Raw genomic sequence first — 16,824 nt, forward strand, 5'->3', positions numbered from 1 at the left:
ATTCATCCTAACACTGCAATTCAGCGCAGCGCCGATGAAGTTCTTACTCCAACTAGTGTCAAGTATATATAAAAGTAAATAAATTTTAGTAAATTATTTTTATAATTATTCAACCCCAACACTGTTTAATTATTTTTTCGCAAACTTCTATTTATCCACAATAGAGGACGCTGTGGACAAATAAACATAAAATCACCGATGTAAGTCAGACTTATTGTGGGACACGCGTTAAAATTACGGGTATAGCGTCGTAATATAAACTATTAAAATTGTAATAACCCTGGTTTCACCTTATTTCGATCTTATTAAAATCGACATTCTAGTTCAAACACGGATTTCGTCCTTATTTGTCAAAATTAATATGATCTGAGAATTTTTTTAAAGAGAGGATCGCCTGCGGTTTCAAATAACATACGCCGCTGATGTTTGGAAAAGCAGACGACGTATTAATCCCAAAAAACAGGCATAGGTTTAGGGAATTTTTTTAGATACAGATTGATTGAAATCGTAACTTAAAATAGTGGGTGGTGAAGTGATTAGCACTCAGGTCGGATTCGATCCCAGCTTGTGGCACTGGGTGAAACCTCGGAACCACTCCTTCTGATTTGAGTTTTTAGGTTATCTCCCTGCGGGTTAGAGGGGTTCCCCCAAGATATTCGGCTTCCCCTTTCCATAAAAACTTACTGAGTTTAACGGTAATAGTAAGTGCAGGGAGCGGTTGGCTCGCGTGGCTTGAAGGTCTTTCCATAACCCTACGCAATTTAACCCAATTGGCCTTACAAGTCACTAGTTGACTTAGGCCCAGGGCCGTAGCTAGAATTATTATTTTTCTAAAAGAGATTTAAGCAACTATCGGTTTAAAGGCCAACTACATAAATCTTCGGTTTACTCTGTCTTTCACTGGAAATAGGCTTACTGCAATACACGTGTGCCATGCAGTCAGCCTACTTCCAGTGAATGACAGAGTAAACCGAAGATTTATGTAGTCGGCCTTTAATGGGGGTGCCAAATTTTTACTCGCTAGCTACGGCCCTGCTTAGGCATGTGTGGCGGCTTGGGTATTAGCATATGTAACATAATTACTCATAAGTGTGCCAGAAAGAACTTTTTCACAATGAGACCTTGTTGCAAGAATATGACGTAATTGACGTCACTTCCCAGTCGATGACGGTTTTATCGTCATCGAAACTAGTTTTGGCGGAGAGGGAAGGAAGTTAAAACCAGTTTTACGTGACGTTAGTCCGTATTTTCTTTGGTGGCTATGAAACAAGGTCTCATTTAAATTTTTAATACAGAGATGTTAAACAGAGGCACACTTATGAGTAATTATGTTACATATGGTATTAGATTAGCTGATTATATATATCAAATAGCTTAATAAATAAAACATAACCTAACATAACATAATTAAAAGCTTGAAATAATAACGTCGTGTTGAAAAAAGCAGTATGTAATTGGAAACAATTGAAAACGTTCAAACCTCTCAGAGGGGACTTTGTACCCTAGGAGGGGTTATACAACCACCGTGTCTGTCTGTTTGTGGGTGGGTCTGTCTGTCAGGCATGCGAACGCGTTCGCATTTTCGGGGCAAAGGGGAATCACTGCGTACCCAGTTTCTTAGAATCAGGGAAAAGGTTTTTCCAAAAGCGCCCTCTTTTGGTCATTGTTTGTAGTATAGTTTTTTAATCGGTCGGGATTCGAACCCGAGCCCTCTTGCACGACAGGTGAGCGTTCTACCGCAGAACCACGGATAGAGTTACGCTTCATTGAAAATTAAAAACTCTTCCGAGGAGAGGTATATTTTGGCTTGCCAACTTGTTTTGCTCAAAGAACCACATCGGCGTTTGAAAAATCTAGGTGAAAATTCAGTAGCTCCTCATTTTCTGTACCTCATGATAGCATATCCGGCCAATCATATTTTGCCGGTTTTCTTGCTCTGTTTCCACGTGAAAATAGTAAAGGTCAAACGCCAGTATACCCTTTAACAAAGTTTTGAACCAAACCTCGGTTAGATATGTTCGCGTTCACTAATTTTCTTGAGTTTTAGATACTGCCTAATTTGATGGGTCGCTAAAGCTGTCCAGTGTAATATTAGACCACATTTGTGAGTAATTTGACAAGGTATGTACATCTAGGGACTCGATAAATATTAAAGTGAAAATGACAACGCGTGCTAGACATCCCATCAATTTCGGGTTTTTGAGAAAACAAAGAGTAATTTTTTTATCTGGATTTTGTTCAACTTCGGAAAGGGCAAAGTCAGAAAGTATAGAGTAAGACTGCATAGCGAGTGACCTCGCTGACTACCCTATAGCCTGGTTGTCGTTGGCAATTTTTCCTTTATCTTTTGAAAGCTGTTTCCGTCGTTTAAACTAAACCTAGAGGTTTAAGCTCCCTCTGTTGACATAAACGTACGAGTTTCCCTCGCGGGTTGGATAACTCAAGGACGAAGAAGCAAGATACACTCTCCCTGTTGACCCAAGCTTCAAATAACATCAACAAAGGGCGCCGTATATAGGTAAGAGGAAACTCTGTTTCGGTAACAAGGAACTATTTTAAAGAACCAGAGCCATTAAAATAAAATTAAAAACATGTAAAATGCGTAGATCGTATAAATAAGATTTATCGAAAAAACCCTATTAAAAATAATAACTATTTAAAATATTTGTTTTTAGAGATTTGGTATTTTTTCGTTGTGGTAACGCAGCTACGCCACCTAAAGCTTGTTTCCCACTAGCGCGCGTCATAATGTTATTTTCTTTACGCGCGTAAAAACGGTTGAACGTTTCAAAGCTGAGAAACGCGTCGTGGAAAACAAGCTTTGAAGAAAAGCTAATACCTAACATCCCCAAGCGTGTGGTTAAGTCATCGTCAAAAAAAGTGTAGGGAACTTGAAGCAGTGTTTGACGTACCTTTCGGAATACAGCCCACACCTCCAAGAAGACGTTCTCCCTACGCGATTTCTGGTGTTGGCTTAAACGGTTTTTCGTTCAACCATTTATTGGCCTCGGAATAATAATAATTAAATATACCCAAATAAAAAATGCGCATTATCTCCTGCTATTGTTAAAATAGGAGCGCTTTAAAAATGTAACTTTAGGCTGAAACTAACATTGTATATTTGAAGAGTGTCCGTCGGATCGTTGGCCAGGCGGTTGGAGACGGTCGGCTCCCTCTCGTCCGCCTCCTCGCTGGGATAGTAGCCGTACAAAGCGTCCTTGAGGAGGAACATGAACGCCCGCAAGATGAAAGACAAGAACAACTGCAGGTGAAGGTTGTTTCGGGGACATCGCAGACGTCTGTCAACACCAAAACAAATCGTGGTAAGGTCTCAGTGAATTATCCGCGACATTTCAATATCCTTCCGTTTGACCGCGTAATTACTCTTTACAACGTTGTTTAGCATCCGCGGGAGAAAGTTTCGGCCGATTTCATTTAAAAACAGAAAGTGAGCTCGAAACAAAACGAAAAGAAGGTTGTCAAAACTAAGAGAAGAGGAAATATTGAAAACTGATTACCCCTTTCCAGGCCCACCCCTTTTCTATTTGGAAATTTAGGCAATCTATCGTCGCGTAAAATCTCTCCTTTTTGGGGGTTTTCTCGGCCACCCTTCTGATGGATAGCTGTAGCTGGCTTTTCATCGTTTCGGGGCTGCGAGGGAGGAAGGATTTAAGGCCTAATATTCGAACAGTGACAGTGCTCCGATAATATGATAAAGAAAGCCAACTGCGTTTTCTTTCCCCGCAAGTTTGTCACCCCTTCTCCTCCCACCGTAAAATTAATGACCGGCTTCGCTACACTCCGGACCAACTCTGGAACGCGAAGGAAAGCTCAAGTCCGCCCTTTCTCCAGAGCTTGTTTTACGTTTCTTCACATTCGGATTCCTTCTACTTTCCACGTCCCTTATCAATCCATGGATTGACTTCTTCGGCGAAGTTAAAGTTAAAGAGGTCGGGGTACTCGCTTACATTTACGTCCACGATGGTAGCGTTGTTATATTTGGCAATTATATAACTGAAAGAATGCATTTGGGTTAACGGGACATCATCCTGTTCGCATCCTGATTCCCGTAAACAAAACCACGCCCTTCCGCCCTTCATCCTGGTAAAGGGAGGAAGACACTTCGATAGGTTCGCGGGCTCTTTCTCCTTGTACCCCTGTAGCACATGAAGTCGTTTTAGGGTCGCGGTACGGTCGAAAAGTCGCTTTATAGTCGTACTAAAACCGTAAATCCTTTTTTGGGACCATTTATGGTCGGTATGCCGACCATTATCGGACTTAAAATCGACCTTACATTTAATTATTGGATTCGACATTAACTTAATGAAACAGACCATATGTATTTAGGAAAAGGGGATATTTTAATTATTTTCTGACTTTTTGATGATTTTCTGAGATAATTTTTAATTAACTTTCATTTTTTCTTCAAACTAGTTTGTATTCGAAAAACGTGGCATCTAATAATTCGATCAGTTTTGGATTGGAAATAAGCATTAATATAAAGTCGGCCCGACGTTGTTTCGGAGTCGGTTCATAGGTCTATTAAAAGGCGGTAATGAGTCAACGTTTTTACCCCTAGGACATTTCGACCCTAAATCCAAAGGTCGGCCGACCGTCGGCCGATTTTAGTGTTTAGTACCTTTTGCCGACGTCGGCCCGACTCTAATTTGCTACAGGAGTAGGCGGACAATACCTTCCGGGAATCATGGAAACTGAGGTTAAAGCCGCGGCTTCGTATTCTTCGTCAACCCGAATGCATTCTTGGTAATTGTACTGAAAGGCCACATACCTGAATGACGCTAGGATGGTTGTGGCGACGATTAGAGTGATGAACGAAACGGAATATCCGGCTTTGGCGATGGTTTTAATCGTCAGAACGTGATGCTGCGAATGAGCAAAAAGTCACCGGGAATCAATAACTGACTTCTAAAACATTCGCGGCGGTCAATGAGGCTTCAAAATCTCGGATTCGCGAACTAGGCGCGGACCATTGCCGACAGTCGCTTCGATTTGTTCCAAAATTAGCGATTGCCGATAACAGACTTCCCTCTTCTGGCCAATAAATCACTGTACTCCGCACTCTTTAGCTTAACCACGGTTTAACGAAGCGAAATGGAGGCTGCCATTTACATTTTAAACGAGATTTCCCCTTACTCCTATCCCCCCGCCACTAGATGGCGCCTCGAAATATCCACTCCACTATACGTCTTGAACCCTTTAAACGGCCCTAAACCGTTATCAGTTTGAGCTTTACTGCCGTCATCGAACGTGTTTATCTCACGTGCATGGAATTTACAACTAGCTTACATTGGCGAGGATCCCGATAAATTGAGAAACATTTTCAAATAATTCGGCGGGGAACGTGTCCCATAATTAGCATGTCGGCGGCCAATTACATCGCCACCATTTAACGTTTAAGGACATTGATAAACTATACACGTAAATAAGGACGTCATCGGTGTTTAGCTTTCCCAATCTCTACTAGTCGTAGATCATTCTAACAGTAATAATCTAATATGTTACGATATTAATCGACAAGTTAAGCCCCCCCCCTCTAAAACGTGGAATCTAGATTGTACGGAATACTATTACACGTTTTAGAGGACATTTGCTCAGAGATATAGCTTCTCCAATAGAAGTCCTGAAATTGAAATTGACCTTACTAGCAACGCTGGAAATTCGTATTTCCCTCACTTATAAATTTAATCGTAAGTAAAATGATATTCCCAAGTATGACACTGAACGATTGCGGTTACTGATATAGCGCGTTGCGTCATGATTGTGTAATAATAATAATAATTATGATAATAATAAGCTAAGCTAATACCCAAGGAACCACATAGGCCTAAGTCAACTAGTCGGAGGTTTCGGGACGAAGGTGCGTTAATAACTACCTTTAGAAATGAAGCGAATATTTATAAAAGTCAATTGTATGATTCAATAAGTTAATTATACTTTCCGAGTCATTTAATTGTCTGAATAAAGTGGTTCATAAGGAAGGTCGCCAAATACGACAATATGCCAATTGAACCTCATTTACCAACTAACCCAAATTTTTGCCCTTATTTTCTCGAATTTTACACCCCCCAGATACATTTCAGGTTAAGCCATGGCCAACGCACGTCTACAGACTAGAAAGTGCTCGCTTACCATTGTTAATGTTGTAAGTCCCAAGCCAAGTAATAAATTATACGGTCAATGGCCAAATATACAATCATTAAAAAATAGGAAGTATCATACTTATGTTATTATGGTACTTACGATATAATATTTCATCTAGAACGAATATAAACAAAATATTGAACTGATGTTTCCCTGACCGATATACGTCATTAATTAAATACATTAGGAATAAATATTTATTTATCCCTTACATATTACGACTTCGGTTCTGTTCTACCGAGAGTTCTATACTGATTAAATTCGCAACGAAATTCAGATAAGTTCGTGCTTCGACAGTGTTCTGTCATTAAGACTGTTAAATACTAAATTCTTCGCGCGCATTAATTCTAAACGTCAAACGCATCTAAAGAACCTTTAGGAAAGTTTGAATATAAGCCAAGTATATAGATAGAATAATTTTGGGTCTTTTGGTACCTCTCCAGAAAACCTCTAGAGCGGCAACCGGTTCAACATGCCCCATCTGCCCCCCATCGGTACGACTCTGGGTTGAACTAACCCATCAAATATTATTTCTTTACTATTGAATGTCTATACCGGGCAAAGAAAAGCCAACCTCTCAAATCTCGATCTTCGCTTGTTTTTCTAGAAGCCCGGGACTTTCGGACAAAAAAGAATTTATCGATTAAAACCGTCGGAAGAAAAATTCCCAAAACTTCGTCTAAATCTCAGCTAATACACCTTTTTTTTGATGCTGAAAGAGCGATAAAATTACTCTGACGCGATCGATGCGACCCCGTTGCTACTCTGAGAGTTGTCTTTTTCATCTTCAAAGAAACCCTGATTTGGGGACAACGTTTCACCCTATTTGCCGTTATTTTCAGTGTAACTACACTCATTCCATTGAGGAAAAAGGCTTAGAAGTACAACTATAAAACGTAAGGTCAATTAATGTACTTGTGTTAACATAGAATACGAACGTAACACCCTGTTCGCCTCGTCAATCCCTGAAGAAAAACCACGCCCCTCTGCTTTTCTAAGTATAAAATTTCCCCATTTCTCTCAGATAGAGGGGGTAAGAAACCGGGCTACTATCTCAGGCTCTCTCTCTCTCTCTCCGTGTAGGTGGGAAATATCTTTTGGAAATCATAAAAACAGAAGCCATAGTGGCAGCTAGGAGCAACAAACACAACACCCCACACAAGGAGAACGCAACCCGTCAAAAGTCGTGCATTTTCTTGCGTACAGTTTTCATTGGTTAGAGGCTTTAGCACCTGCTGCCGTCGGAAGGGGAAAATTCGGAAATTGTCTTCCCCCTTTCCGTAGAACGCTCAGCGTAAAGGTTCGTCCAATGAAATTTGTACACAACACTGCGTTACCGTGTTTAAAGGCTAACTGCGTTCTCCTTGTGTTTGTTGCTCCTAGGTGGCAGTTACATATCGGCAACAGAATCCCGCACACTCATGCCTTGCCCACGTTTATGAGACGTTTTAAGAGTCATCTTATTTATCATTTGCCAACCATTTCGGATACAAAACTACCAATATCGTTACGGTTGTTGACTCTCCGAATCGATTTTTTTTTCTAAATGGAATAGACCGATACGAATTGGAAAGGGAGAAGATCCTTTCACGAGGATAACGCCATTAGAGGCCGGTTTTTAAATACTCAAATTCTTACCAGATGGCGCCGACAGCTTGAAACGTAAAAATAAAATATTTTTTCTAATTTCTTTTTACGCTGAATTAAAATAATGTTTGTAATAAATAAGTAAGAAATTATTTCCATCCCACCAAATGGCTTAAATAACGGAAATTATTAAGAGCAGCCACCGATTAGATGGCGCCACTAACGAGGAGTGTACCCGAGGTGTAAATCACCGATTTTTATGAAACTCGGGGGGTATGTAGAGCTTGGGGCAACATTAATTTTCACCAAGGGCTTCCGTTTTGCTATGGCAACCGAAAATGTTTTTGACAACTTAAAATTAAAAAATTTACATTTAAAAAAGCATGGGATTTTCTCGGTTTCACAGGGGGGTACCCTGTGAAAAGTTTTGAAAACTGAAAAAAATAAAAAAAAACATTTTTATCTAAAATGCTAAATTTCAACAATTTTGGGTGAAATTCATCAAGTTTGGGTAAACTTAAACAACATTTGGGTAAAAAGGAAAAAAGTTCATTGAATTTGATAAATAAAGGAATATTTGCAAATTTTACCTAAATCTACAAAAATGGCTAAATTGACCAAAATTGGATAAAATGACCTAAAATGTTTAAAATTGGATAAAATCGGGGTTAACCAACTAATATCGTCTAAAATGGGGTAAAATGATAAAATTTGGATAAAATGATAAAATTGGGGTAAAATTAAAAAATTTGGGTAAAATACCCAATATTCGTCCAAATCACAAAAATCGAGTAAAATTGTGTTAAAACAACTAATATCGGCTACAATTGGGTAAAATGATAATTTTTTTGGTAAAAAAACTAAATTTGGGTATATATAATGACCTAAAATGTTTAAAATTGGATTTAATCGTGTTAAACAACTAATATCGTTCCCCCCTGTGAAACCGAGAAAATCCCATGCTTTTTTAAACGTAGATTTTTCCATTTTAAGTTGTCAAAAACATTTTCGGTTGCCATAGCAAAACGGAAGCCCAGCGTAACTTTTCCCTTGGTGAAAATTCAAGTTACCCTAAGGTCTACATATCCCCCCCCCCCCCGAGTTTCATCAAAATCGGTGATTTACACCTCGGGTACACTCCTCGTAAGTATTAGAGGAGTTAAACTATTTCCACCAATGGGAAAGTGAGTTAAAGGTTATTGCCATTTCCCCTTCTTCTCTATTGGGTAATGAAAAAGCGTCACACGCTTTCCCATTGGTGGAAATCGCTTAACCCATAGGACTTAGTAGCACCATAAAATCTAATGGGTAGCAGTTCTCGCGTAAATAAAAGGGTTAAAGTCAGTGCTTCGACGTGTAGGGAATTTTCGCGTTTCAGAATTATAAAACTGGATAGTTTTCGAAAAAAGGGAAATAGGGAAAAGAGGGAATTTTCGTATTTTTAAGAAAACAATGTAAATTACCACTATTTTCGATCAGGGACCAGTAGTATGTTAGTGAACCGCGTTTCAATGAAATCCACATATTTTTCATTGTTGTTCATTGCAAAAAAATATTATATATTTTGGCAAACAGCTATACCTGAATATAACGTCCATCACATTGAATTATAGCAGATTACGTTAAGATTCAACAATTGCGGAATTTTTAACCTTTAAGGGGGAAGACTACAGTGGCCATTGTCTACTTTCGCGCTATTTCAAGCTGAACTCTTGTAATTTTGTATTTTAACTTATAAAATTTATATTTAAGTGTAGAACAGCCTCTTGTTTAGTGCTTAAAATAGTTTTGACAATTTTAAATTTAAATATAATTAAGTTATTACGTTTTAATTCGAACCCCCGGAGCTAAACAAGTTGGGCAAGGGCTCAAACTACCCTTTAGTTAGGACCTTATATCTCGTTAACTATTAATATTAGAATTATCAAAATTATTTTAAGCACTAGAGGAAGGTTCAGCCTAATAAGAAAAAGATAATTCAATTATGTAATTGTTAAAACAGAAACGTTCAGCTTGAACGAAAAAGAGGCTTTTACTGTATTCTTCCCCCTTAAGAGCGAAAAAAGGGAATTTTTGAGGTTACCTTGTACAGATGAAAGTAAGTTAAAATTTTCCAAAGTGGAAACCCTGGTTAAAGTCGACCTTTGAGGCCTTCCCGCTAAACGTTTGTTTCCCTGTAAGAATATTTCGAATTACGGTCTTTTACCTTGTAAAGGGAGTCGTCGAAACTGGAATCGCTGTGAAAGAGACACTGGCTGTAGTTGGACCAGGAATTGTTGGTGGCTTCGTTAAACCACCATTCGCCGTTGGCGGTACATTCCCGAGACACGTTTCCTTTAAACGGTATCGTTCGCATTAGGATTGAAGCGAGGTAAAGGAATCGAAAGAATGAACTACGACCTCCGGAATCGATCTTACCGTTGAGGTTGAAATTATGAACGTAGTTGGGGCAGGGGAAAACGGAAAGTTGACCAGCTGGCGTTTCGGGCCAGCAGAAGATTCCATCCCACACCATGCGGCAATGAAGACCTGCAATCGATTTATGGATATCGGGATTTTATCACTTATCGACAATCAAACGTTAGCGCGCGGGTGTCGCCTTACCAGCTCGCCACTCCTCGCTCCGCATTTGCAGATAGCATTCGCGTTCTTTAGCCATCACGATGGCTTCTTGTTGTTCTCGGCTGCTGAGATTGCCCTCCATCCCGCTTCCAGTTTCCCAACACTGAAAAATAAAACTCAAATAAGCCACTTTAAACATTAGCCGCCCTATATAACGATACTTCGATAACAACCAGTGTCAATTGGCGCGCGTAATATGTCTCTTACGAAAGAAGTAATGGTCTCCCTATACCGATCGAAACATTAACCTTCGCGGGTTCAAATAGTTAAATAATAATATAGCCATTTTCTGAAACTATTACCTCGATTAAATCTTATGTATAAATAACTACGTATCATTACCCGGAGAAAACAACCATGTAAATTTTGAGCGAGGGGCAGTTCACTTCGATTGTTAAGTTTTTCACCCTTGACAGATTAAATACGATTAAATCATGATTAAGATGATTAAATGGTTTAAATAATGATTAAATCACAATTAAATTGAGTTAGTTATTAAGCCGATTAAATCACGATTAAGATGATTAAATCGCGATTAAAAATAAATATATCCCAAAAATACGATCAGGATTATATCAATTTAATCATGATTAAATCGCGATTAAAAATAAATATATCCCAAAAATACGATCAGGATTATATCAATTTAATCACGATTAAGTCGATTAAATCGGGATTAAAAGATTATTTCGTAAATAAACATATTAACCTCTGATGAAATTAAGATTAAAAATATTGAATCAAAATGAATAGATCAAATCGTGATTAAATCGGGTTAAAAATATTGAATCAAAATTAATAGATCAAATCGTGATTAAATCGGGTTAAAAATATTGAATCAAAATTAATAGATCAAATCGTGATTAAATCGGGTTAAATAATTAATCGCGATTAATACATTTAATTGGATTAGATCCGATTAACTATACACCCCTCGATTTTGAGTCCGGATGCGGGTCATATATCCGTGATTTGATGGGAAATTCACTCCCATTAAAAAGTACGTCTCATTTTAATGATCTAGAATAGACGCTTCTCTGGCAAGATATGTTTTCTAAACGTATGTCTTTACGTAACTGACAAAGCAGCAAACACGCGTTTAACCGATTGCTCTTATAAGCTCGTCAATCGCGATTCTTAAATCACACTGAAAAATAAAACTATTCCTTACAGACACGTATCTCGATTGAAAGACCATTAGATTTAAAGAAATCATCCTTTGAAGTACATAGGCTATCCGCAGTTTCGACATAATACGTTTGGAAAATAAAATTGCTTATGTCTGTTACATATCAACCATTGGCTATATTCTGTACTTCTTCGTTAATTGAATCGGCGGCTGTTTTTTCTATTTTCCATTTTGAGTATTTCACCACTAAATCCCTTTTCTTTATCTTTTCCTCTTCCCCAAAAGAGGTTTCGGCCAACTTTGAAGCGTCAGTTAGAAGGCAAATACATCGAGAGCCCAATAAAAAGGATTAAGAGCGGCGCAAAAAAAAACGCGCGATCAAACGAAGACTGAAAACGTGGGTTAAATGGCTACTTTGAAAGCGAAGGAAAGAGCGGGAGGTGAAAATTTAACGAGATTTTTCTAAGCCTTTGATTGAGCGAGGCTTAGTAAATTCGTAGTACGCGTGACCCCGAGGGTTTCCGAGGATTAACGAATAACGGAATTTTCTTCTCCATCTAGCTCGCTCGTTTCATCCATCCGCCCATTTTGCCTTAAGCTTAGTTCGAGAAAAGAATGTACGTTTAGAACGTGGTTACATCTTCAAAGAGCGAACAAAGTTATATTTCGAAGAGCTTCGTGCTTCGTTTGCTTTTGCTAAGTTGGAACAAAGGAAGGATTTGATTTGTTCTTCTATACCGCTGGTCCCTAGTAAACGAGTTTTCGCTAAATGTCAAATAGTGTTAAATTAAATTTAAATAAATTATTAAAATGTATTGTTAAGTTTTTATTATTACCAGAAGTATGTATTATATTAGGCCAAAACTATTCGCTCGCTTTGGGACGAAAAGAGTACACCTTTAACCCCAAACTACCAACTTCTTCCATACTATAACAGCCAAACTGTATTTTGAAGTTGCGCGCTGTTTCCTAAAAAATTAAACCCAAACTAGCGAATAGTTTTCGCCTATTATCTTAGAGAAAAAATACACTCAGGAAACCCAGCTAAAAATTGAAATTCCTCACAGGAAAATAGGATTATATTTTAAAATAATAGAATTATACAGTACACAAAAATTTCTTATATAGGATATTACTGGACTAAAATTTTTCAAATATATGATACAATTGATATTATATCCAAATTTCCGGTTAAAAAAAAACAAAATAGTGCTTTAAAAATTTACGAAATGAAAATTTTATATACATATACAACGACAGGAATCAACACCTGTACTTGGAATGCTTATCGCGGCAGATTTTCGTCTCGATGTAGCTGACGGTTTTTTTGACGTCACTATGTTAACTAAACAAAGCACTACGTGAGAGGCGAGCACGCGCAGAGGGGATGGTTTCTCTCGTAGGCGGTGCAAAAGCCGTCAGTTTAATCTTACTATACGCGATACGGCAGGATTAGCATTCCATGTAGAGGTGTGGATTCCTGACAACGACTATTGTGACAGAAACGAGCATATGTGTGCCAACTTTCAATAGGACTTTATAAGGAATTTCAAGAAATTGAAGCATAATATAGGATATGTTAAAAAATATAGGATTTTATGGTAGTCGCTCGAAACATCGTTAGGCGGGTACAATTTGAGGCCTAATGAGATTAATTTGTACCCGCGAATGTTTCATATTCATGGTATAGAAGGAAAATTCTCCGAAAAGATAAATAAAATATTCTTCCGCTATTATCCATTTTAACCCGTGATTTATGATGATGATGATACTCAAAGAATGTATTTATGAAATTCTGCTTTCCAATACATCGATTGATATTTCTAATTATAACCGCTAACCAATGCGGGTTCCTTCATTTTCCTCTCACTCCCCACACCCACATGCCTATTGTTGAACTTTGTAATTAAGGTTAATGATGGCTGCCTTTATTCTCTCATTGCAATCCTGAAAATGCCGGCGCAACGAGTTTGGTCTATTTTTCAGCTACGGGATATAAGGTGAAAGAGTTTTTGATTGATGGATAAAAAAGAATAAGATGACGCCTAAGGATGAGAAGATCCAGAAAAAAAATGGCTTGTAAACGATATAGCGGGGAATATGAAAAGTGACGGGTAGTTACGAAATATTCTGGATTGAAATTACGCGGGGAAGTCTAAAGCGAAGTTGATTGTGTTTTATTCGAGAATACATTTCTACTCGGCTGCTGGGAAACGACCCGAATTTACTTTGTCGACCTCAAAATGAATCGGAGGTGACGTGTCACGTCGTAAAAGTGACGTCAATATCCTGTCATAAACATGTCTTCGTCCGCGTCAGTATCCAGGAAGCGTATACTCGAAGGAGTCCGAGCGCTACTAGTCTCTAGAATCTCGATATTAGCGAGGTTAAGCCAAGCAACGTGAAAGTTTTAACGCGAGCTTCGTAATGATTTGACACGCACTGGCACGTTCGATCGTCCAAACGTCTGGGAAGCATCGTGGAAGCTTAACCGTTCCCGTTGTAAACTCCGGGCTCTTGTCGTTCTTATTATATTGGGATTTCTCTCCAGCTTGGACTCCTCCAATGGCGAGATATGATTCATAGTCAAAAGCACTTCGGATCAGAATCAATTACGCGTCGATTTTGCCGACGGCTCGTAAATGAACGTTATTATTACAATGTACAATTTTTTTTGTTCAATATAGAAACTGTACTTCGTGGTATTAAGTCACCTTTGAAGACTATAAAACGATCCGCGACATTAGCCTTAAGGAGGTCCAACCTTTGAAATCGTTGGTTGAACACGCTTCACCGCGTTATTCATAAATAGAAGGGCATTCTTTGTCCGAAAACGTCCCCAATGAATTTGAAATAAACGACTCAGTCTATACCTTTTTAAAATAGTAGTTCGTTCCGCGAACAAAGACACTCGGATAGTTAGAAAGGCAATTAGCAGAAACATTTTCAGTTTGTTACCTGGATTTTACGAGAATCCAACGGGGGATTTTACGACTCGTGTTTGCTAATCAAAGCGGCCAATTAAAGGTAAATAAAGATAATTAAGTCGCGACTTAAATTAACTTAGCTAATCAACCAATATAGGTGGAATTTCGAGTTTTAATCCTTACTTTGGGTAAATATGTCCCTTTAATATGTCTGGATATTTCATTTTCTGAGAATTTAAAACATAAAGATCCTAATACCTTCTACCGAAAAGACATATTTTAAAGCGGATTTAACACGGTCTAGTAACTCTAGTTAACCAAAGTACACTTTTAAACTTGGGGGTTGCTTTTATGAAAATAAATAATAATAAGCTATGCTAATAGCCAAGCCACGCGAATTTAAATAACAAGTTATATTGCGCAGGAGGCTAGTGGCGAGTCATTCATGCCAACAAAACCTTACCTTACCATATGTAACATAATTACTCGTAAGTATGCCTCTGTAAATAAATTCAATAAGATCTGGGTTCACACGGAAATCACAAATATGAAAAAAATATTATTATCCTTGCGTTATTAAAAGGGTTACCGAGCAACAAAATTGTAAAAGCGAGAAATTCTGCGAATATTCAAAATCCGATTCGCTGACTTCCGTTTACCTTTTATTAAATTGATGATGCGTTTTTAGTCACGGAGTTGGAAGGGATATAATTTACTTCATATCCTGTGAACAAGGTTTCGTTTCAGTAAATGCTTTTATGGCATACTTTTATTATGTTACACGTGCTATTACTAATTACCGTGAACATCAACAATTTGTTTATCGAATGAACCCAAGGGGAAACCGAAGAACTCAGTGGAAAACCCTTTCACCAACGGTAAGAGAGCTTGGTAGCACCATAGACAAATAAAAAAGATTACCCACGACAGCTAACCCGTATTAACATTTTCGTCTCCTCAAAGTAGCCCTCGAAGGTGAGGAACTGGAATTGGGTACAATATCAGACTCGACCTTTTTTACAAACAGTTTATTTTACGATCGTCGGAAGAGAGTATTAGCCTTTGCTAAGGAATAATTTCGTTGTCTCTACGGGTAAGACAATAATCGATAATATTAATAAAGGTGCTTGTTCCAGAGTAAGGCCTATGACTTTAAAGCTTTAAATCCAAGCCGAGAAGAAAGCGCTAACGCCGTAAGAATCGCGGCGAATTTAAAATATCCGAGGTGCAGGTCACTTCCATTTTGGGTGCGTCTTCTTAATCATAGTAAAATTATTAAATCAGGGTAATCGTGATTAAATCAGGGTAGTCAAGATTAAAAAAATCTAATCAAGATTAGAAAATCTAATCACGATTTAATCACTCTAATCACGATTTAAACGGGATTTAATTATTCTAATCGTGATCTAATCTTTTTAATCAGGATTTAATAATATTAATCAGATTTAAACATTTTAATTAGATTTAATCATTTTAATCACAATTTAATAATTTTAATCACAATTTAATCATTTTAATCACAATTTAATCATTTTAATCACAATTTAATCATTTTAATCACAATTTAATCATTTTAATCACAATTTAATCATTTTAATCACAATTTAATCATTGTAATCACAATTTAATCATTTTAATCACAATTTAATCATTTTAATCACAATTTAATCATTTTAATCACAATTTAATCATTTTAATCACAATTTAATCATTATAATCACAATTTAATCATTATAATCACAATTTAATCATTTTAATCACAATTTAATCATTTTAATCACAATTTAATCATTTTAATCACAATTTAATCATTTTAATCACAATTTAATCATTTTAATCACAATTTAATCATTTTAATCACAATTTAATCAACATAATCGGTCGAATAAAGATTTTATCGAGCGCGGTAAATACGAAATAATAATTTTAATAACATATTAAATTATTCTAATCAGCTCGTTCTAATCACGCACAATTATAATCATTCCAATCACCAATATAATCATTCTGATTTTAATTATAATTTCTAATAGAGATTTAATAATACTAATCACGATTTAATCGTTTCAATCAGGATTTAATCACTGAAATCAGATTTAATCATTTAAATCAGATTTAATCATTTAATCATGATATAATCAGATTTAAACATTCTATTAATAAATTAAACATGATTTAATCAAAATAATCACGATTAAATCGGATTTAATCTTTCGAGGGGTGCGTCGTTAATCAAGGAAGTGACCTGCCCCTCGAAAATATCCTCCAGTTCAATAGTGCCATCGAGAAGCGCGTCTTTACTTTGGCATCTTAGGCCGCCTCAACCACCTTCCAACTGAACTACATCAAACCGCTTTTGAAAATTTGTTTTCTTTAAACGTAATCCCGATTTAAAAA

At 37.3% G+C, this 16,824-nt stretch overlaps 1 protein-coding gene across 1 annotated transcript in view; it reads right to left on the bottom strand.

Annotated features, from left to right (window-relative positions):
• Positions 1-16,824, bottom strand: part of LOC149940852 (parathyroid hormone/parathyroid hormone-related peptide receptor-like) — a 71,679-nt gene that overhangs the window by 5,877 nt on the left and 48,978 nt on the right. The window contains exons 2-6 of the mRNA XM_090177336.1: positions 10,354-10,474; positions 10,168-10,278; positions 9,956-10,083; positions 4,790-4,884; positions 3,113-3,299 (exon numbers count right to left, since the gene is read on the bottom strand). Coding sequence (XP_090033462.1) covers positions 3,113-3,299; positions 4,790-4,884; positions 9,956-10,083; positions 10,168-10,278; positions 10,354-10,453 — 621 coding nt within the window. The 5' untranslated portion in view covers positions 10,454-10,474. The remainder of the gene's footprint in view (positions 1-3,112; positions 3,300-4,789; positions 4,885-9,955; positions 10,084-10,167; positions 10,279-10,353; positions 10,475-16,824) is intronic.

Source organism: Leiobunum rupestre, chromosome 6, assembly GCF_980474605.1.
Source record: "Leiobunum rupestre chromosome 6, qqLeiRupe1.1.hap1, whole genome shotgun sequence".
NCBI lineage: Eukaryota > Metazoa > Arthropoda > Arachnida > Opiliones > Sclerosomatidae > Leiobunum > Leiobunum rupestre.